Raw genomic sequence first — 20508 nt, forward strand, 5'->3', positions numbered from 1 at the left:
AACGATGACTTACACAATACTATTCTTACAGTCACACTTCGATAGTCCTATCATTTTACCATCATATCACTCCTGCTTCCTACCACATGTCACTATTACATACTCGTTTGTGTCTATTTTCATAGCTATCTAATAGGCCCAACATGACTTCTGCTGCTACTTAGAACTTCTTCGGGGTTTGACCCTATTCCTGCCGACTTACCACTACGTGAGCAATCTGTCAATGCGGTCCTCACGGTCTCCAGAGGGCCCCAAACCGTTCCTATTAACCGTTGCGGCTCCAAGGCTGTTTCAGCAGGGTAGAGCACAACTCTGTTTCGTTTTCTACCTCGGAGCATAGTCAAATAATTCTAAGTTTCTAGCTTCTGTCCTATTTGGCACTATTTCGATACTATTTCTTTTTGATGAGTAAACAGTAAACATGAATAGTAACACAAATAGTAACCATGAATAGTAACTTTAGAACAGTAAAAATAAACACTGTGGAGATCATATATATAGATGCGGAACATGAACAGTGATAACAAATACTGTACGAATCATAATATTACAAATATGCGGAAAATATAAAAACATTGTTCAAACAAGATAAAACAAACTAAATACATATAACACTTGAAATCTGAAAAGAAGAAAGAAGGCAAAAGTCATTCAGGCTAGTATCATTTTCTAGGGCCATATAACACTCTTGAAATCTGAATAGCAGATTCCTCAATCTTCTCCATTGTTATCTATGCATCAAGAGTATTATAAACTTCATAGTTTGTTTCTAAGATAGAATAGCATAATGGCTGATGTGGATGACATCTTCAGGCCTGGAAGGTGGATGGGTCTTATTTCTCATTCTCAGCTGCATGTAGTCCTTGTAGAAGAAGCCTCTGTATTTCGGTGCTTCTCCAATTTCCTTGGTGAATTGGGGGAGAGGCTCAATCCATTTATCTCCATCTGAAGTACAGAAAAAGGCATAAGAGTGGCGGCTTCTTCCTTCCTTCCTCACCACCCTGTGCGTTGCACTCTTGAATCTGTTGTTGCTTAGCACCTTCAAAATGTTTGAACATATTACTTAAGAATTCTGGGTGGATCATTTTTTTTAGACAAATGAAAGGAAAATATCAATGAAGATGGAAAAAAATTACTCAAAGAATTGTGGGTGGAGAACAGATCAGTTGAAATGATTTTTACTGAATCTGGTCTCCTTTCCAAGTCTTAAATCACAAAATTAGGTGGATCCAAAAAAAAAAAAAACTATAACCGGATTGGCTTTGGCATGAGTCTGAATTTGCTTGAGACTTTCATGGTTACTGAAATCGTTTTGTGTTACCTGAACTATGTCGCCAATGTTAACCACAATGGTACCCCTGGTAGGCTTCACTGGGATCCATTTTCCATCCTTTAGCACCTCTAGTCCGCCAACTTCATCTTGGAAAACAAATGTAAAGAAATTCCCGTCTTCATGCTCACTGATTCCATGGTTTTCATGCTCTGTAGCTGGAAAATAACGTAATGCTGCTATGAAATCAGTACTCCGGTTGTTGTTAAATTCCTTTATGAAGCCCTGAGGAAGTCCCATACACTGGTTCAGGATTTCCTCCATGAGAGAGGCTGTTCTGGTCATGTGAGAGGAGAGTTCTTCTAGTGTCTCCCTGATATTTAAGAGACAACAGTGAGTAGAACTAGCGTGACTGAGCTGAAACCAACGTTTGAACGCTCAAAAACCAGAAGAAGAAGGAGAAGGTGTACTTCTACAGGTTGACAGAAGAAAGAACATGAAGAAGAAATATCACGACATTCATGAGAAGAAGAAAGAATATGAAGAATAAACAGAAAAAGTAAGAAATAACAAACTATAAGAAATTAAACCTCTCAGAAGAAATTCTTGAAACAACATTGGTTCGCGAAAGAGGAGAAAGGAAAAATCACGACTCTCAGAAGAAAGATTCTCTGCGAAAAACCCAACTCACCCATCAAATATATTCATCAAACAGCATTGATTCCACAACGACAACTAACATTAATTAAAGAAAAGGTTGTCATACTTGAGTTCAGGCGGGTTCTGAGGATAGACATTGCAGCTGACGAAACTCTGCCCAGGAACGAACAACAGCAAGTATTCGTTCTTGTCCAGTGAATTTTCAGGCTGACGATTGTATCCGGCAGGAAGAGGCGCTTTTGAACCAGCAATCGGCTTGGATTTGAGTTTCTCCTCATCTGGGTACTGAAAATATCTCTTGGAGAGCTCCAGTGCTCGGTCCATGAGGTCGAGAGGGACTCCATGGTCGATTATCTGAAAGAAGCCCAAATCAGAGAGTGCATCAGAAATGATCTTTTTGGCATTCTTCTTCCCTTCTTTGTTCCCTTCCACGAAGAAAGAAGAGAGATTCACGGTAGGAATACAGGACCCTGCCATTTTTGCCAACTTTCAATAAACAGATGCTGCTTTTTGGGTGCAGCTAAGAAAAATATATATATGGAAGCAAACCTCAATCAGTGTTCATACGTATCGAATATCTGCCTGTACATCTCGGATTTTGGGCAATCTAATACAAAATTACAGAGATAGAGAGGGAACGGGTGGCTTGAGCGGAGAACTCGAGTCCAAAAATTTTAACCCAGTTCGACTTCGAGTTAAGTTTGAATTCCAATCTATAATTAAAATTTTGCATAAAATATATCAAATCGAGTCATTATTCAAGGGAAATAATGGTATAGAAATCATTGTTTGAGAATGGAATCTCCTTTCTCTCTTACCAAGAGACTTTTAAAATCATATAACTTTAGAATAATGTCTCTTCCTTCTCCAAAGACACTGCAGTTCTCTTTTCTTCGTCCTATTGTCCTCGTCTCTCCTTCATTCCATTTTAGTTTATTGTCCTATTGTTTGAGCGAAGCAAAGGTCTCTTCCGTTTCTGCCACTACTTCATCCTCGACGGTCATTCGACCAATTGCCAGAGGCAGACGGCCGCGAAAGCGCAAGGAGAGTACTTGAGGAGAGATAAGAAGTGTTCATCACTTCAGGTTCGTTTTGGAGGACTCGTGGAATTTGGAATCAGAGAGAGAAGGGTGAAAGTGAAATCACTGGGTTAGGAGAAAGGTTTTCAAAATTATAGGTATCTCACTGTCATCCACCTATAACTCTTACTAACACGTTTTGCCCAAGAAAGGTCTTCCATATATATCGAAAAGAATCAGATATTTTCTCAGTTTATTCTATTAGGCCGTTAGTCCAAAATGATCTCCCTTTTATTTGAATCACGTCCGATCGGGCAAAAACGGGGAAATTAGGTTTCATACCTATTTTGAGAATCATCCATAGGAATCATATGCGGGACGCGTTTCTCCCTCCCCTTGAAGGAAAAAACTTCCCACATGATGCTTCTTTTCCTGAAATTTTCTCCCGCTCGGCCTTCCTCCTCCGAATTTTTTCCCCCTCTATCTCTTCTCCCTCTCTTTTCCCTCACGACCTCCATCGCAGAGCCGTCATTGCAGAGCCTCTCAGCCTCCCTCTCTGCTCCCTCTCGGCATACCGTCGGAGCACCGCCTCTGTTGTCGTTACATGTTAGCCCGTCGTAGTCTCCCGCCATTATTGGCGTTGCGAGGAAGGCGACGCATCGACTATCGGGGCTTCGTGAAGAAGACGAAGTTGGTTTAATTTTTCTTAAGTTAGGAAAAATTAAACTTGCATCATAAAAATAATAATTCATACTTTTTATTTATTCGATATATTTATTTTATAATTACTGTATTAAATTAGAGATTTAATAGTCATAATTAAAATATTATTAAAATAAATATTTGATAAATTATTTTGGTTTAATTATCCCATTGCTACAATTAATTAAACCAATGGTTTAAATTTTGTGATAATATATTATTAATTAATAATATGTAAAAATATATATTATGTTATTGATGAAATAATATATATGTTTATTTATTTATTATATTTATTTATTTTATTGTATTAAATTAGTGATTTTTAATGTTAAAATATATCTTATGTTATTAAAAAATAATTTATTTCTTTATTATATTCGCTTATGTTATTTTTATTTTTATTTTTTATAATTTATTCTAATCACACGTAATTATTATATTAATTTTTAATAAATTATAATCATTAAGTAATATAATATAGTCTTCCATTAATTAGTTTATTAATATATTTTAATACTACACATTAAATCACTTATAAGTGTAGTAACCATGTTTATTTTGGTTAATTATCTGTTTAAGTATATATTTTATTTAAGTATATTACAAAAAGTTACTCATTTTCTTGTTTATATTATATATTTTTTTATTTTAGGGCACTAACACTGGAATCTATTTTCCAGTGCACTTAACTCGTCTATACTAACCCTCTATGATGCGTTAAAGTTGAATCAATTAATTTAAAATGAATTGAAATCTTCACTTCATTTCAAGTTCATTGTAGACAAAGTTTAAGAATCTAAAAATAAAAAAAATCAAATATTTAACATATATGTGAAGAAGGTGAAATAAGTATATAAATTTTATTTAAATATTTTATTGGTAAAAAATAAATTTAACCATATTTTTATAACAGGTATTTAGCATCAAATACTGTTTTGAACCTTGTAAATTCATACATATTATACTGTTAATATCATGGACTATATTATCTTGTTTTGGGTTAAAATTTACCGACTTTCTCCAATGCACAAAACATACAGCCAGTACACTCACCCGTGTAAAAATACATAAAAACTAGTGATCTAATCTGATTTCATATCAATCAAATCTTGTCTATGGGTTAAAACCATTATTTAGAAGTAAACTAAGTATTGTAAAGGCACCTCCAAAATCCGAGGCATATCGATAAATACTCGCCTATATCCCGGGGCTTGTTATATATGTAAAAACAGTGGTCTAGTCTAAGATGGTATCAACCCAAATTGGCCATTTATAAATCGGGATAGATCCAGATAAAGTAAATTGGCCTAGTAATCCAGACACATTCTTATACTGATCATAATTGAAGTTTCAGTCTGTTTGTTTTCCAGTGTGGTTGGTGACTGCCCAAGTACCTTTATTTGGAGGATATGCAATGGCAATTATGCTTCACAGTGCTCTGTAATCCAACATTGCATGTGTCACATACCCCACCACCTTCCCCTCTTCCGGCGGCTTCTCCCCCGTTCTGATATTTAACAGGGGAGGGATACAGAGAGGAGGGCAGGGAACCCCTCAACGAAAGAAAGGGCAACCACCCCTCTCCACTCCGGTTTTGCAAAACAGTAAAGGGCAAATTTCAGGACAATGGACAATGCAAGATGTATATTTTGGAAAATGTCACTCGAGAGAGGTTCCAATTAACAGGTGAGAGTCCTAAGGATGGGAAGAGTAGACCTAATTACATTCCCGGAAACTGACCAGAAGCACCCTTTTGAGATGCATAAAAGAAACGTCAACAAAAGAAAAAACATACAAGGAGACTGACTCCTTTGCAGCCCAGTTTTAGCCACAAGAAAGCTACAATTTTTTCAACATAAAAACAATTATATAATCCGCTTGTAAACCTGGACCCCTCCTGCAACCATAGAATGATTTGCACAACTGAGCCATGCATCAGGCAGCCAAAGACTAGGACTAGTTACGTCTAGCCATCGTCCTCCTCATCTCCGTCGTCCTCTTCATCTTCATCTTCATCATCTTCAGATTCATCCGCTCCCTTAACCTGAAATGAGACATGACATGAAGCACACTCCTCAGATTCACTTGCATAAAATTGTAACTCTGGAGAACTATTTAATACAGAATTACATCATAGGAACTCTGGTTTCAGCTGAGAGAGCAATGAAACTAACATAAAGATACTTTAGCAATCTGTTCAAAACTTTCAATACAGTACACCTAACAAGATAGAAACCCACTTTTGTTTGTAAATTTTGACCGTCTCATTTAGATAGCTGCAGCAGAGTTCAGTAATCCAAGCTTGTAAGCCACATGGGGGGCATTTCAATTAACCCCTCCCCCCCCCCCCCCCCAAAAATAAAAATAAATAAATATATATATATATATATATATATATATATATATATATATATATATATGTATAGCAGAAAAGAAAGAAAAATATTTAAATCAACATTTTCCACAGCTACATTTTTTCCTGTACGTGACAAGAAAAATTATAAATAGATATATATCAATTCACTCATGAAAAGGAAAAAAAATGTTTTCCCTTTTTCTTGCACACATTCTGTGTAAACTTCCCCCAGTTAAACATAGATCAGGACCAAATAGGAGTGCAATACTACAACTTTGTTCAGAAAATAAGAGCACATAAAAATACCTTTATTTTACCATTTTTATAAAAAGTATTTGAACCAGTGTTATAAATCCTGGACAAGATCGGCCAATTGAACAGGGTTCAACTGGAATTGGTCCCCTGTCTGGGTCACACAAGTAAAAGACCCAGAATTAGGTCAAAACCCGATTGACCAGACCAGAATTGGGTTCACTGATTTTTCAAACATTGGTTCAAACAGTCATAGAAACTAAATAAATAACTAAATGTCTACACACAAGCATACTTATGATAAGCAGGCAATAGCAGCTTTAATAAGGTTGACTAGAACCAAAAATCATGAAACTATAAAATGAAGGCCAACTTCGAAATAAATTAATTAATTAAAAAAAATCATAGTTTAAGACAGTGTATAAAACCGAGACTGACTGACCTGTTAGTTGAACAAGGTTCAACCACACTCAGTCCACTACCTAGGTATGTATATGCAGGGAGAGGGAGAAAACTGGCCAACCCAGCCAATTTTTGCAGTTAAACTGATAAACTGCACAAAGCAGGCCAGGATCATACCAATCTTCCCCCTCCCCCATATCAACAACAAAAACAGGGCTTTTGTGTTTGCAGCCAAACAGGGAGGGGCCCCTGTACTCACTTCCACAGGGCGGCACCACCCCCTTCCCTTTGGTCCAGCAGGCTTCCTTCCCTGTCAACAGAAGAAAGGGGAAACTTTCTCCTCTATCCTCTCGTTTAGAAAACACTAAATATTCATGACATGATATGACATCATCGCAGGTCAAGCGGTGGTGGTAAAGCCTGGATGAAACAGCTTTGACTGGACCAGTTAGCACATGATGCGGAAGATGTGGCAATAGAAGCTGGAGTTATGAATCCGCACTACTGTCGTTGTGTTATGAACATTTAATGTAATCACTGGTCTTTTCTGTTTCAACTCAAAGAAACTATTAAGGAACAGAAGCAGTTTCTTGTTAAAAGTTGCATTGGAAATTAAGTCAGAACAATGGAGGTCAGACAAAGAAGTACAAAATTTGTTTTTATTTAAGGATTAAGCATAAAATTTAAACATAAAAATGTAATATTACGGTGCAAAATAAAAAGCTCAAGACAGTAGGACAAAAAGAGATGCTTAGGAAGTAAATTCTAGGCTTAAACACAGGCAACAGCAAGCAAATAAACAACAGTAAATGACGGAAAAATAACAGGTATTTGACTTGGTTCACCTCTTCATCTTCTTCTACACCAAAATCCTCTTCATCAGCTTCCTGCATATTAGACCACAAAGATTCCATTGGGCCAGATAATGAATGTCAAAAACAGAAAACTACAGCAACAATTTACAGAAGAAACAAAAGAAAAACTCACATTGTTGAAATATTTAAGAGGATTAGGCCACAAATCTTCTTTGATTATCTCTGCCACCTGAAATCAAGTAAAGGGTAAGTTACAGAAAAATAGTTCACCCCCACCAGATTTATGTCATTCTTCTAATTCCCGTGAGTTGGAAAGAGCCAAAACAAAAGCAAGAAATCTAAACCAAAGAGTAGAAGATGAAACAGGTACCTCATCATGAAAACCATCTATAACATCTTTCTGTTGAGTTTCACCAAACCAAGCAAAGAAGCTGCAGCATACAAGAGTAATCTCAAAACACAGTAACCAAATAAGATATGATTGGAGTTGGGAAAAAAATATGACTGATTAAGTCTGAATAAATTAAAATCCCGATTGAAGTAAATACTCCAGAATAATTCACCAGCAATTCATAAAATAGAAAACAACATTTTTGTCGAAATGATAATAACAACAATGAAGTTCAGCCATAAATGCATCAGAGTATAATTATACCTCTTGTTCTAGAGTGTTCTTCATTACTCTTAAATAAGGCTCTAGTTGCTAACCAACTATTAAAAAGTTAAGACTTCTCGGGATGCAAACAAAACAGGAATATGGTAGCCAGACTCAACACCATAACTAAGAGAAAAGATGACATTAGACAACTTAGTATTCCAGCCATTTCGAATCTGACCATATGGAAGGGAAGCTCACATTACCAGCCAACAATGCATGCAAACATATATTTTCATATTGACCATGTTCAAATCCTAGGCCTTCCCAACTCAATTAGCATACCAATTTCTATGTAGTGCAGAGAAGCATGTGGCACAAGCACATACTTCATCTACCCAGCATACACCACAAAGCACATACCTATGATGGAATAGTGTATCCCATCTATAAGGATTTGCTTTTGTTTGTTAGGCCTTATGAATTCAGATCAACTCATAATTTTGCAATAATAATTGACAGTTTTAATATTCTCTTTTTTACTTTGTAGAAGTCATAACAGAAAAAATGCACAGGTAAAGGAGGGAGGGAGGACGAGTGTGTGTGTGTGTGTGAGAAAGAGAGAGAGAGAGAGAAGGGACCTTTCATCAGCATGGGACCGCTTGTTTCCTTTTTTCTCAGGACCAACACCATTTGTAGCATCCTTCTAATAATGCAACACAGAAAATAAATATCAGTTTGAAATGGAAAGCAATGGCTAAACAATTTCATGGATATCAAGAATAGGTTAAACTTACCATGCCCTCCCTCCATTTGATTGTACTACCAGTAATCTTAGTTGTACCTTCGTCAGAGAAGGAAAAAGTCTTTGTAAGCTTTGTATCTTCAAAATATGGACTATTGGAGAAATTCTGTAACACAAGAAACACCTCACTGAGTAATCTAGTAATACAATGATAAACCAATTTACATCTAAAAAAGGTGGAGCTAAGTTTTTTTTTTCTTTTGACTTTTTTTCTTGACCTTCAAAATTGAAAAATACTAATATGAAAATATCTTAAGATAGTGAAGGGAAGGGAAGAACACTCACAAAAGTGATTGAGTATCCTGATTTAATATCTTTAGAATCTTCAACATCAAGAGACTGCAAGTACTTGAAAATCTAGAAAATAACGTATGAACCAGTAGTGAGATTAAACAAACAGATGATTGAATTAATGATGGCAACTTGTTTTTAAAGTCAATATAATGATTCAAACAAATAAAGGAGTATCAAAATAGAATACTATTAGTCTTCATGTATGAACTAAGCAAAGGCCAACCTTTTGGTCTTCCTCATTCAAAAGATCACAGAGGGCAGGATGACTTAAAAACTGCAGAAACAACAGTCCAGAATCCAATTGAATGAATGAGAAGAAAAGATACATGTTGAATCCTTAGATAAAAGAAACTCGTGCATACATGCATCCAAAATACACAAAACAAAAAAAATGTGATGGATGGAGTACAAACAGCAGTTAGCCAAAAATCAGGTATTGATTTAATGATCTCGTTTCTCTTCTGATAGACAGGCCGGCGTATATCATTATACTTCTGTTCCACTTCTAAGACCTTGTCACTTGCTTCTTCATTAACCTATAGGGAACAAAAAAATCAGAACTTAGCATAGAGAAGAAATGTAAGCACTGGTTTTGGCAGATAAGATGGGATAGTAAAAAGAAATCCTAGGTTTGATACAACTTCAGACGAAATGGAGACACACAACTAAATAACTACCAAATGTCCATGAAACTTGAAACACATCATCGTCATTTTGATAAAATTGTATATGAACTCCATACAGAAGTAGGAACGCGTACGACAAAAATAACTACGGAATCCCCATGAAACTTGAGAGACAGCATCCACATTTTGAGCTAAAAGAAAACTGTAGAAGAATTTCATATAGAAGTAGGATATGCATTTGGAGTATGACTGCTGTATGACTTATTTCGAGTTGATGAAAACCAAAGCTGAAGTGCCTTGTCAAATCATTTTCTTTACCACGAATAAGCCTCAGAGGGATTTATTTTCAAAGAATGAGCAATACTAGACAACCATTCTCTGATTAAAAAAAAAAAAAAAAAAACGGTGCCCCCTCTCAGCATGAAGCTACCTAAATCCCGACAAAGAGGCAGACCTCTATAACCTCACTCAATCCAGCTAAAGGGACCTGACGCACTCCACGACCTCACTCAATCCCGTCAAAGCGATCTCTCATTTGCATTATGAAATGCGAAGAGTGCATATAAACATGCTGAATTATTCCCATAACCCCCTCCCCCCAACATCACCTGTCCAATCTCTTCTCCAATCACTTAAGACAACATTCTCTTCCAGTTGGGAAAGACAAACAAATGAACTGGTATCCAGCTTGTTCTTCCTGAACCATAATCGAGAAACCAATCCAATACGAAAGTACCAACACAAAATAAACAAAACAGCAACAACCCGAACCCAAGAAAACTGACCCCCGGCAAGATGAAAAACGTCCAATAACAATCCCACAAACTGTACAACGACCAGCTCCTAAACCGCAACCCCAAACACAGAAAACATACAAGACCCAAATACCAAAACTCTGACCTTTTCGAGCTCGTCTTGAATCTCCTGCAATTTCTCAATACAAAACACTAGTTCCCCATCAATGTGCTCATTCTCTTCCTCCTCTTTCCGTTCTACAACCTTAGATTTCTTTCCCTTGTCCGCTACCATCTCTTAAACCTTCAAAGCCTTGCTTCCGATCCTCCGAACCCTAAACAGTAGCCGAGAAGGAAAAAGCAAATGCGGAAAGTTACTCGAGCACTGCCGAGAAGAGAGAACGAAACAGAGAGAGAGAGTGCGAGAGGGGCTAACCCAAAAAAAGGGCTACTCCGAATGCTCGCGGTCTCATTTCAGAATCTATATTGGATCCCACGGCACCGGATAAACTAGGTGGACCCAATTGTCGGTCCCACTTTAGGATGAAAGGAGATGTTTCACGGCGCACAACCCTAACCCTAAAGGAACCAAATTCGGTTTCTTCACCTTTTTAAGGGCTTCTTTGGAAATTAAATAAAATAATCACATAAAAAAAAAGATAAAATTATAAGTTTTCACTTATCGTGAAATTTGAACTTTCGATATTTTTGTTAAAATACGAGAATAATAAGTTAAGTGGGTGCATAGAGGTCAGTCTCACATGGGTTTGGTCAAATGGGAACTCATGCATATGTGAGACTGACCTCTATGCACCCACTTAACATATGTGAGCTAATGTTGAACTTGAATTTGATCTCATTTTTCTTAAATTTTTACTTAATGTATGCCAAATGGACTGTAATGCTCCATTTAACTTTGGAGTGTAACGTAACGTTACGCCTTCTAATCTTAGTCGTATTGGCACCGAAGTTTCCCCACGATGACTCGGACCATCTGCCGTGATACGGAGTGTGTGATTGGCGCCAAAAATTTCCGGTCTTTTTCCCGGGAAATCTCGTGTACTCTCGTCTGGTACTTGGCTCGTACATGGCGCCTTGTGAAATTCGAAATTGTCTCTCTCCTTCTTCCCGCCAAGAATCCCCTTTTATCTTCTACTTAATCCGCGTCCATTACCTAAACGTTTCTCTTGCATTGCTCCCCAAATTCCCAAAATGGATCTCACTGATATGGCGAGGAAGCTCGGACTGTCTGATTCCAAGCATGTAATTCGCAAAGCCGAGGAGTTGCGTCGCCTCTGCGATGTGCATTTTGATTCCTCCATCATCGGCGTTGTAAGATTCTTTACCTCTGTATCTTTCTACTGGTCTGATGTAAAAATGTTACTCATAGATCTTGGGTGTTGAATTCAGGGGGAAGTGTGTAAAGGGATCATCTGTTTGGAAATTGCGACGAATAGGTAATAAGTTTGCATATTGATTTTTTTTATTAATATTGTTGCGCGAAGAAAGAGGGGAGCGGGGTATTTTTGGAGGAATCCAATACTCAAAAAATCAAATGGCCGTTCTCTTTGCGGTTTTGGTGAATCTGTTGATCGATATCGAATGGGTGCAGGTTCCAGGTTATGTTCGATCGGCAACTTGCGATAAGAATGAGTGGAATGTCGGAGAAGGCGTATAATAGATCATTTAATTCATTACAGAACGGTCTCGGTGTCAAGTGAGGGCTTCTTCCGTATTCGCAATCAGTGATATGTTAATTCTTTGCTCGGCTATCCGAATTTAGTGGGAGTCGTTGATATGAGTGTAATCGCAAGGTGCTTTTGTTTTTGCCAGGACGAAGCTCGATGTTAGGGAGTTGGCAATTCAGTTTGGTTGCGTTAGGTTGATCCCCTTTGTGCAGAAGGGGCTAGCTCTGTGAGTTCTTACTTTCTTTCCCATCACATGGTTTCTTCTTCCTAAACATCGAATTAAGATGTTGTTACCAGTGAAATGCCTTCATGGGTTGAACATTCACTTTTCTAATCACCTGTTATTGTTCTATTTTCAGCTACAAAGATCGGTTCATAACCTCATTGCCTGCATCTCGTCGAGCAAGTGCTGACTTCAGTCGGCCTGTATTTACAGCCGTTGTATTTTACTTGTGTGCTAAAAGACACAAGGTAGTTATTAATCTCGATCATTTCATTTATTGGTCTTATTTCGAGGATTGCATAAATCAATCATTTTTTTTCTGGGTGTTTCTCCACAGCTCAAAGTAGACAAGCTAAAGTTGATTGAGCTCTGTGGGGCATCAGAAACCGAATTTTCTAGCGTAAGATTTGGTATTCACTTGCAGGTAATCCAGCATGTTTAAACTTTTGTGATTCTAACTCGTTTATTGAAATCTAATTGCAGGTTTCGACTTCTATGAAGGACCTATGCTTTGATGTTTTTGGAATTGCAAAGGAAAAGAAGGATCCAAAATCCGTTAAAGGGAACAGAGGTATTATTGATTCTGCTTATATGTGAAATTTGTCCTCTAAAAATTGAACGATTGATTGATTACTTCCTGTTTTGGTTAGCAGAACTATTAGATGCACTGCCTTGTAAAAGGAAACACGAGGATGGAGGTGATGTATCTGATGACTCTTTGGATGATGTTGAAGATGGTCTCGAGGTGGTTTTTCTTCCTGTTTCCAATCATCTCTACCGTATATGCATGCCTTTCTGCGATTTAGAACCCATCACTATATGATCTAATGTCTAAGATATACGAGCACGCATTTAACTATTGTAGATCTGGATTTATCCTTATATTTATTATGAAATGAACCCCTGGAGATTTCTTGGTACCCATTATGAAATTGTGGAAGAACGGATCTATAGAACCACTATTATCAGATAAAAGTTGATCAATATCCCCATTATCTTAATATCATATTGATGTGATCTGATCTATGATGCTTTTTACTTCAGATTCCAAGTTACAAGAGGCACAAGAAGATGGAAAAAGCTACATATGAGAAGTGGAAGTCCACTGTACTTGCATCCAATAAAAACAGCAAACCTGGAGGTATGATTCTCTCTCTCTTTTTTCTGATCTATGACATTTCAGATTATTAAGCTTCATCATCAATCTCTATTTTCTGCCGTGGCAGCTTCCAGTAAGAGGAAGAGGCAAACACAACTCAATTTTGCAGGAAAAGCCCCTGAGACAGTTGCCTTGGAAGCTTCATAGGAGCATGTGAATGTTAATTTCCTGATGCTGGTATCAAATCAATCTCATGAGGGCATGTGGATTCTTTCGCTAAAGATTTTCATACAATGACAAAGACAGAACCATGCCATTACTGCAGAATTCCCAGTGCCACTGAGAGTCCTTAAAAAAAAAAAAAAAAAAAAAATGCAGAGCTCGTTGCATTCCATTACCTGTGGGTGGCACTGTCTACTAGCATTGCAGTTTCTCTGATTTATTTTTCTTTTACAGATTCAAATTTGACCTGCTCATAATATTAATCTGTAGAAAAAATTTTACATCATGAAAGGAAGCACCTCTATTGTTTTCATGGGAGTCAAACTAGTTATCTTCCCTTGCTTCTGTTTGCAGCTTATCCATTCCCTAACGTACTGTCACAATCTTCTGCGCTAAATTTTTTTTTTGTTCAGTCCTTAATCATCAAAGAATATTATATTTAATCAAATTGTGAAAGATATTTCTATCATTTCCTGTGAAATCAGTCTCATAAAACAGGAAACAACTGAAATACAATATCAATATGATAATAAATAATAAAAAGTTAAAATAAAATTGCAACATCATATGGTATTAAGAAAATATTTTAAAATATTTTTCTTAGGATATATATTTTCAAGAAACCTTTAAATAAAATCTTATTAGTGTCTTACATGAAATATTTTAAGAAAAATTAAATGAAAATAAACGTAAATTAATAATCGATCTTATATATTACCATATTTATTTGATAATTTTTAGTTAAATAAAATATCAAATATAAAATTATTATGAAAATTTGCCTATTAAAATATTATAGCATCAATTATCAAATATTTATTTAAAATTTTTCTATACGGTTTTTTGGCCCATATTGGCTGAATAATCTTACTTGGAAAATTATATTATTTTTTTTTGTAAAAAAATTCTAATTTAAAAAATATTTTTAGGAAACATGAGTATTTAGTCTTGGGAAATACATTTCTAAAGTCTTAACCCTATTATTATTATTATTGAATAACAGCTGTGGGCAGACAACTACGTTGACTTTGATTTGACCGGCTAACTCGTTCTCGCGCGCTTGGTTTGTAAAATTATAGTCAAAGTTGGTGACGGTACAAAAAAAGAGAAAAAAAAAAGGCTGGAAGATGCCGAGACGACACACAGCGTTTGGACGAATCGAAGGCAGCCATGGTCCATGCGCGTCTACATCTGGTCTCGTTTTTACCGCTACAATTCAACTATCGACTTTCTCGTCTTTCCTTTGATCCTACTGAACTCGTTTGTCTCCTGGTCGGTTCTTTTGTGGTGGATCGAGCTGTTCATGTCTCTGTGCCTGGTGAAATTCTCCGCTGGTGACGTTGGCCGCCTGCGACTTTACAGCTGGTATAACAAGGTAATTCTTGTTGATTGAGTTATTTACAAACTTGCCTTCTTTTGAGAGGAAAAGAGGTTCATTTCTTAATCTGTGGAACTTTGTCGAAACAGAACTTCAAGACGGGGAGTCTGGTTGTGTCAATCTTTTCGCGGAGAGATGGATCAATATGTATCCGATGAATTATTGGGAACTATTGTTCCTATTTTGGTGTATTGGATATATTCGGCGATGTATATCATGTTGGGTTCCCTTGACAACTATCGGTTGCATTCAAAAATAGACGAAGATATCAAAAACTTAGTTGGGAAGAGAACTGTGGTTAAAGGAGTTCTTCTTCAACAGGTTGTTCAAGCTGTGGTTGCCATCCTCTTGTTTACTGTAAGTGCGTTATGTTTCAAATGATTTTATTTCTCTACCGGCTGCTTTCCTCGATTATGTAATCTTCCTTTCTGGTTCAGTTTAGGTCGTTTGTGTTCTGGTACTTGGAAGTTGTTTAGGTTCTCAATTTGTAGTTTCTGTGCCAGTCTGTATTTTTTATGAACTTGATTTTTTTATGACCTAACTATAAAAAAATCAACTCCAAACAGAACTTGGATTTTTGAAAAGACAAGTCATGCATACGTACAGACAGCATGTATAATTTGATGAATTATTAAGAAACCGATTCAAAGTGAATATAGGAATATGTTTGAAGTCCTCAAGGAGTTCCTAAGACATGAAGGGTGCAAGTTACCTTATGAAACATTTTGATGAATTTTTAAAAAACGAAGAGTGGACTTTGGTTTTGGTTATGAGGGATTGATGGGCAAAGTGAACAAAAAATAGGGTCGTAAACTTGGACGTATGAGCAGCATAGCCACGCAAGTCTAGAGAGTATCCCTAATTTGTTTTATTTTTTTTTCAGTAACACCTTTAAAGGAATAAAAGATCTGTGGAAGGTCATCAAGTAGTGCTATATATCTATGATTTGAAATTTTGGATGCCTATTGAAGACCCTAATCTTCAGTATGTAATTACTACCATCCCGAACATGTGAGACATTATGAAGCAAGGCAGGTTGAAACAAGTTTTGTCATTCTGGAATGTCTATTATTTTGTATTGATATTGAAGAAGTATCATTTCTTGCTCCTTCATGTATTAAACCTAACAAATTTCCATGAAACAAGATATTGAACATACGCGAATTCAGTGTCTGGTCAGATATCTGTACCTGTATATTCTGGGCCCCTGATGCTGGCTTCTGGCTTTGCCGCATCAGTGATCCTTTCATTATCTGACTGTGCCTATAAGAGAAGGGAAATATCATAATTAGTGAGCCTATATTAGAGTGGAATTACATAATGAACTATGGAAAGAAATTGCAGATAAGATTGCCTACTTCATGCAGGTAATTATCACCTTAACCATTTTTGTTTCCTCTGCAGGTAACCGCTAATGATGATGGTAGTGCAGAAATACCACAGCCTTCTATTATGGTTCTAGCTAGGCAATTCTTGATTGGAATGCTAGTTTTGGATACATGGCAATATTTCATGCATCGATACATGCACCACAACAAGTTTTTGTATCGCCATATCCATTCTCAGCATCACCGCCTTGTGGTCCCTTATGCATTTGGAGCGCTGTATAACCATCCATTGGAGGGACTTCTTCTGGACACAGTTGGTGGAGCCCTGGCCTTCCTTCTCTCTGGGATGTCCCCACGAACATCAATATTTTTCTTCTCATTTGCTACAGTTAAGACAGTTGATGATCATTGTGGGTTGTGGCTTCCAGGGAACATATTCCATATATTCTTTAGGAACAACACAGCCTATCACGATGTCCATCACCAACTTTATGGAAATAAGTACAACTTTTCACAGCCATTCTTTGTTATGTGGGACAAGATTCTTGGGACATATATGCCTTATTCACTTGAGAAGAGAGATGGTGGAGGTTTTGAAGTTGCCCCTCTAAAGAAAGATTAGGGTCAATACCTGCTTCTCTAGTTTTTGCCACTAGTGTAGCACAACATGACTAAATATGCATTATTTATGCATGGCAGAACATCTTGGAGATCGTATATAGTTTCATACAGTCCTCTTTTAGTATACATGTTAATGTTTTCAACACAGTGAAAGAACTATAGCAATAGATGTTTAGTAATGTTTGTACACCTGAGAGAAATGAATGTTGTTTGACACAATATCCGTATTATAATTTTCTCTGTATGTTAAAGTCAAATTCTTGTGCACTATTCTAGCTGGGATCATTTCTTTTGAGATTAAGAGTGACATCTATGAAGGTGCTAGCTACGACAGGCATGTAGTTGATATACTTCTGGACTTGTCGATGAAGTTTGTTGTGCAGATGAGATTCAACCTGATCTTTTCTGAAGGAAGTGTATACGTTGTTAATTTATCATTCTTGATGAAAAGGTCCTCTTGCCTCGTGTTTTGCAGATATTTTGGTGCAAAGACGAAATTAAAGAAAAAGAATGACATAGAATTGGATTGAAGTTGAGTGACAAATCAAGAACGACCAAATTTATTGGCTATTACCTGTTGTTGAGCTGTTCAAACATTTCTGACCATGTTAATTTTTATTTGGAAATAAAGCCTTTGAGCTTCCAGTTGGTGGTAATTAGAAATTTTGTTGCGCTTGCTCCGCACCTGAAAGCAGTCTATTCTGTTTCAGATATGCTAACAGTGACAAATAGCTCTTTCTATAGTTACAATCCAAACTTTAGTCTCATTTATGTCTCTTATTTGCAGCCTCTTCTCAAAGATCTCTTGTGTAATCTTAGTGCTTATGAATAGGCCACCAGTTCTACTTCAATTTCTAAAGGTAAAGAAAGAAAATAGATAAATACCAAGGAATCATTAGGGAGATTATTACAGATATGTGTGCAAACAGAAAATGTCACACCTGCCATTAAAATTGTGAAGAGTGCAGTGGTATGTGTGATGTGGCTGCTGAGATTTGGGCTCTTGTTCCAGTGGTATTTGTGATGTGGCTGCTGAGATTTGGGCTCTTGTTCCAGTGGTATTTGTGATGTGGCTGCTGAGATTTGGGCTCTTGTTCCAGCTGCCATTGATGTTTCTGTCCAAATTTTGATTTAAGATCCTGAAAGCAGTTATGACCACACTTCCACCTCAATCTTTTGGGACATCAGATCTTTATTTTTCTCAGTAAATCAACTCTAGATTATTATTTTTTTGAGCTTAATAATATCTGCTTCCCAGTTAAGATGAAACATACAAATGAAAGAAATTGGTCTGTATCAATAAAGGTGTACTGAATCAAACTTTGCACAGATTGCCCAGTTATAAGTTATGAGAGCTGGTCCTGTAAACTCATAACAACCTCACTTAACAAAAGAATCTATGAACTCCCGTAAACTCATTTAATAGAAGAATCTGTGAGCTCCTCCTCTGAAAGGCATCTGGCTATAAATGTAACTTGCAAGTTTGATGCTAGGGAAGTCGCCTTAACACCCTTTGAACGGTGACTGCGCCGGAGATCTTATCCTTCTACCACTTCCGCGTCATAGTAGTTCATTCTTGACCTCAGTGGCCTTTCTGTTTTTTGTTAAGTATCTTCATGAAAAACAAGTTCCTAATGCCAGAGTTGACACCTCCATTATCCCTTTTTGCACTATTTCAACTCTCAAGTAAGTAAATAATTCATGCTTCTGTCTCTATCAGCTTCAGCTCTTATGGAGTTTACTGAGTTCATGTCTTTTAGGGTCTGTTTGGAACCCCATGGAAAAGATAAGAAAAGAAAATAAGAATTTGACCATTATTATTTCCAAAATAGTTAGTGAAAAGGAGATGATCCTTATCTCATTTTCACTAACTATTTTTGGAAGGTCAAATTCTCATTTTCTTTTATTTTCTTTTCTAGGGGTTCCAAACAGACCTTAGTATTTTGTAATAGGATTATCATGCGACTTTAATTGGATATGGACATTCTCATGGGATCTATCTACCTTCTAAAAAATGAGGTTTATATTGCATGGCTCATGGACTGCAGACAGGTTCCATCCCCTGTTTTTTTTTTATCATTTACTTTCATTTAAAAGCTGAAGTGATCAAGCTTTCTTGTACCAATCTGGTTTAAATGAACAATTCCTCTCCACATAATTTTGTTTGAAGTCTCAAGACGTGTGGTAGACAATCATCAACAATCACCAGACTGCTCCTATCATAAAGAAGGGACCCAATTTATTGCCATCGATCTTTCTCACAGAAACTGAATTCCTTCTCAATATGCTTCTGACTAAATAGCTCAACCGTGATTCATCCTTGTCTTTATGGTCCACTCAGCAGACCTTTTCTCCAAGCATAAATGCTCTATCCATTTTTTCCAACTCCGTGATTTTGGAAGTAATGGGTGTGGACCTCTCTGTTTACATTGCATTTATGTCTCATCTAACTTCACTTTGCAGGGTTATCCGTAGATTCAATCAATCACTTGGAGCCCTGTCCATCATCCTTTGGAAGAGTCCTTTCATAGACCAGCTTAAGGCAGCATATTGCCAAGTACATCAGTGGTTTGAAGTAGAGGGAAGAATGCTCTTTTCTCAATTTCAGGTTTGGTCACTTGAATACAGGTAGAAAATGATTAGCTACTGGAATTGATTTCTTCAGTTGTCCCTTGATATGCTTTAGTGATACAGGTGAGAAGTTTCTTTCCAGCCTCCACGGCCTAGGAGGAGAATGATAATGTCTTTGGCCTTTGTGATTTAATCCTCCTAAGTTACGTCTACTCCAGCCTGAGGTATCAATGGCATGAAAGGGAGTGATGGATCATGGATCCACCTTATAGTTGTGAGGTAGTTATGGTATTGATTGTGAGACACCACCACACCATTTCTCTGTGGACACAACATATTGGAGATATGATTGCTGTGAGATGAGCCTGTCGACCCCAAAAACATTCCTCTAGTATTCTAGTGTCACTGCAACTCAGATGAGAATGAAATGGGTTCACTACTTTGTGACATGTGTTCTTCTCTTCATGGCTTTTGTGGACCTAGAAAATGGTAGTTTAATGACGATTCTTTCGACAAAATTCCTAGTTTATGACATGATTTTTTTCTACTCCTCTCGCCCTCTCCCTACTTCATTTGCTTATGTGAGTAATCTAATGATTTACCCATGTAAGTTCCTTATCTTGAACACTTGTTGGGATGTTTACAGAGGAAATTTGGTTGTGCCATATCCTCCCCCTTAACCTTTTTGTATAGATGAAAAAGATACATAAATTATAAGTATGCCCTTTACCCTAAGATTATTACAATAATACCACTCATGCTTATTTATGTCTTTCAATACTAGCGAAAAAGCTCAGACTTCTCAGCCAAGATCCTATCTACAGTGTGAAGAAGATTGTTATGTC

The 20508-nt window shown here is 36.9% G+C and overlaps 4 protein-coding genes across 4 annotated transcripts; 2 read left to right on the top strand and 2 right to left on the bottom strand.

Moving 5' to 3' along the window:
• Nucleotides 1–490: 490 nt before the first annotated feature.
• On the bottom strand, nucleotides 491–2415 carry LOC137937564 (flavonol synthase/flavanone 3-hydroxylase-like). The gene is made up of 3 exons (XM_068782642.1): nucleotides 2037–2415; nucleotides 1322–1643; nucleotides 491–1039 (listed from the first exon to the last, which is right to left on the bottom strand). Exons 1-3 carry the CDS (start codon nucleotides 2405–2407, stop codon nucleotides 770–772), a joined length of 963 nt encoding a protein of 320 aa, XP_068638743.1. The 5' UTR covers nucleotides 2408–2415; the 3' UTR covers nucleotides 491–769.
• Nucleotides 2416–5277: 2862 nt separating this feature from the next.
• LOC137936282 (NAP1-related protein 1-like) lies at nucleotides 5278–10973 on the bottom strand. Its single transcript, XM_068780866.1, has 10 exons — nucleotides 10700–10973; nucleotides 9587–9709; nucleotides 9397–9447; nucleotides 9165–9236; nucleotides 8872–8985; nucleotides 8716–8780; nucleotides 7850–7910; nucleotides 7652–7708; nucleotides 7510–7551; nucleotides 5278–5698 (listed from the first exon to the last, which is right to left on the bottom strand). The coding sequence occupies exons 1-10, from the start codon at nucleotides 10826–10828 to the stop codon at nucleotides 5621–5623; spliced, it is 792 nt and encodes a 263-aa protein (XP_068636967.1). The 5' UTR covers nucleotides 10829–10973; the 3' UTR covers nucleotides 5278–5620.
• Nucleotides 10974–11737: 764 nt separating this feature from the next.
• Nucleotides 11738–14142, top strand: LOC137937141 (origin of replication complex subunit 6-like). Its single transcript, XM_068782219.1, has 10 exons — nucleotides 11738–11865; nucleotides 11944–11990; nucleotides 12146–12250; nucleotides 12367–12447; nucleotides 12581–12692; nucleotides 12782–12844; nucleotides 12928–13015; nucleotides 13098–13189; nucleotides 13489–13585; nucleotides 13671–14142. The coding sequence occupies exons 1-10, from the start codon at nucleotides 11746–11748 to the stop codon at nucleotides 13748–13750; spliced, it is 885 nt and encodes a 294-aa protein (XP_068638320.1). The 5' UTR covers nucleotides 11738–11745; the 3' UTR covers nucleotides 13751–14142.
• A 978-nt stretch (nucleotides 14143–15120) lies between these two features.
• On the top strand, nucleotides 15121–17646 carry LOC137936602 (sphinganine C4-monooxygenase 2). Its single transcript, XM_068781381.1, has 3 exons — nucleotides 15121–15140; nucleotides 15233–15500; nucleotides 16548–17646. The coding sequence occupies exons 2-3, from the start codon at nucleotides 15279–15281 to the stop codon at nucleotides 17091–17093; spliced, it is 768 nt and encodes a 255-aa protein (XP_068637482.1). The 5' UTR covers nucleotides 15121–15140; nucleotides 15233–15278; the 3' UTR covers nucleotides 17094–17646.
• The last annotated feature ends 2862 nt before the right edge of the window (nucleotides 17647–20508 follow it).

The sequence above is a fragment of the Aristolochia californica genome, unplaced genomic scaffold (genome assembly GCF_029961685.1).
Source record: "Aristolochia californica isolate CCGP_79_NKW_82.1479 unplaced genomic scaffold, dmAriCali1.0.hap1 SCAF_7, whole genome shotgun sequence".
In the NCBI taxonomy this organism is placed as follows: domain Eukaryota; kingdom Viridiplantae; phylum Streptophyta; class Magnoliopsida; order Piperales; family Aristolochiaceae; genus Aristolochia; species Aristolochia californica.

Coding starts and splice junctions, on each gene's coding strand:
- LOC137937141 (XM_068782219.1), top strand. CDS start 11,746: ATGGATCTCACTGATATGGCGAGGAAGCTCGGACTGTCTGATTCCAAG. Junction 12,448..12,580: donor GTGCAGAAGGGGCTAGCTCT/GTGAGTTCTTAC, acceptor TTCTATTTTCAG/CTACAAAGATCGGTTCATAA. Junction 13,016..13,097: donor ATCCGTTAAAGGGAACAGAG/GTATTATTGATT, acceptor TTTGGTTAGCAG/AACTATTAGATGCACTGCCT.
- LOC137936282 (XM_068780866.1), bottom strand. CDS start 10,828: ATGGTAGCGGACAAGGGAAAGAAATCTAAGGTTGTAGAACGGAAAGAG. Junction 7,709..7,849: donor TAGATGGTTTTCATGATGAG/GTACCTGTTTCA, acceptor ACTTGATTTCAG/GTGGCAGAGATAATCAAAGA. Junction 5,699..7,509: donor GTGTAGAAGAAGATGAAGAG/GTGAACCAAGTC, acceptor GTCTCATTTCAG/GTTAAGGGAGCGGATGAATC.
- LOC137936602 (XM_068781381.1), top strand. CDS start 15,279: ATGGATCAATATGTATCCGATGAATTATTGGGAACTATTGTTCCTATT. Junction 15,501..16,547: donor TTGCCATCCTCTTGTTTACT/GTAAGTGCGTTA, acceptor TTTCCTCTGCAG/GTAACCGCTAATGATGATGG.
- LOC137937564 (XM_068782642.1), bottom strand. CDS start 2,407: ATGGCAGGGTCCTGTATTCCTACCGTGAATCTCTCTTCTTTCTTCGTG. Junction 1,644..2,036: donor CAGAACCCGCCTGAACTCAA/GTATGACAACCT, acceptor CTTAAATATCAG/GGAGACACTAGAAGAACTCT. Junction 1,040..1,321: donor ACATTGGCGACATAGTTCAG/GTAACACAAAAC, acceptor AACATTTTGAAG/GTGCTAAGCAACAACAGATT.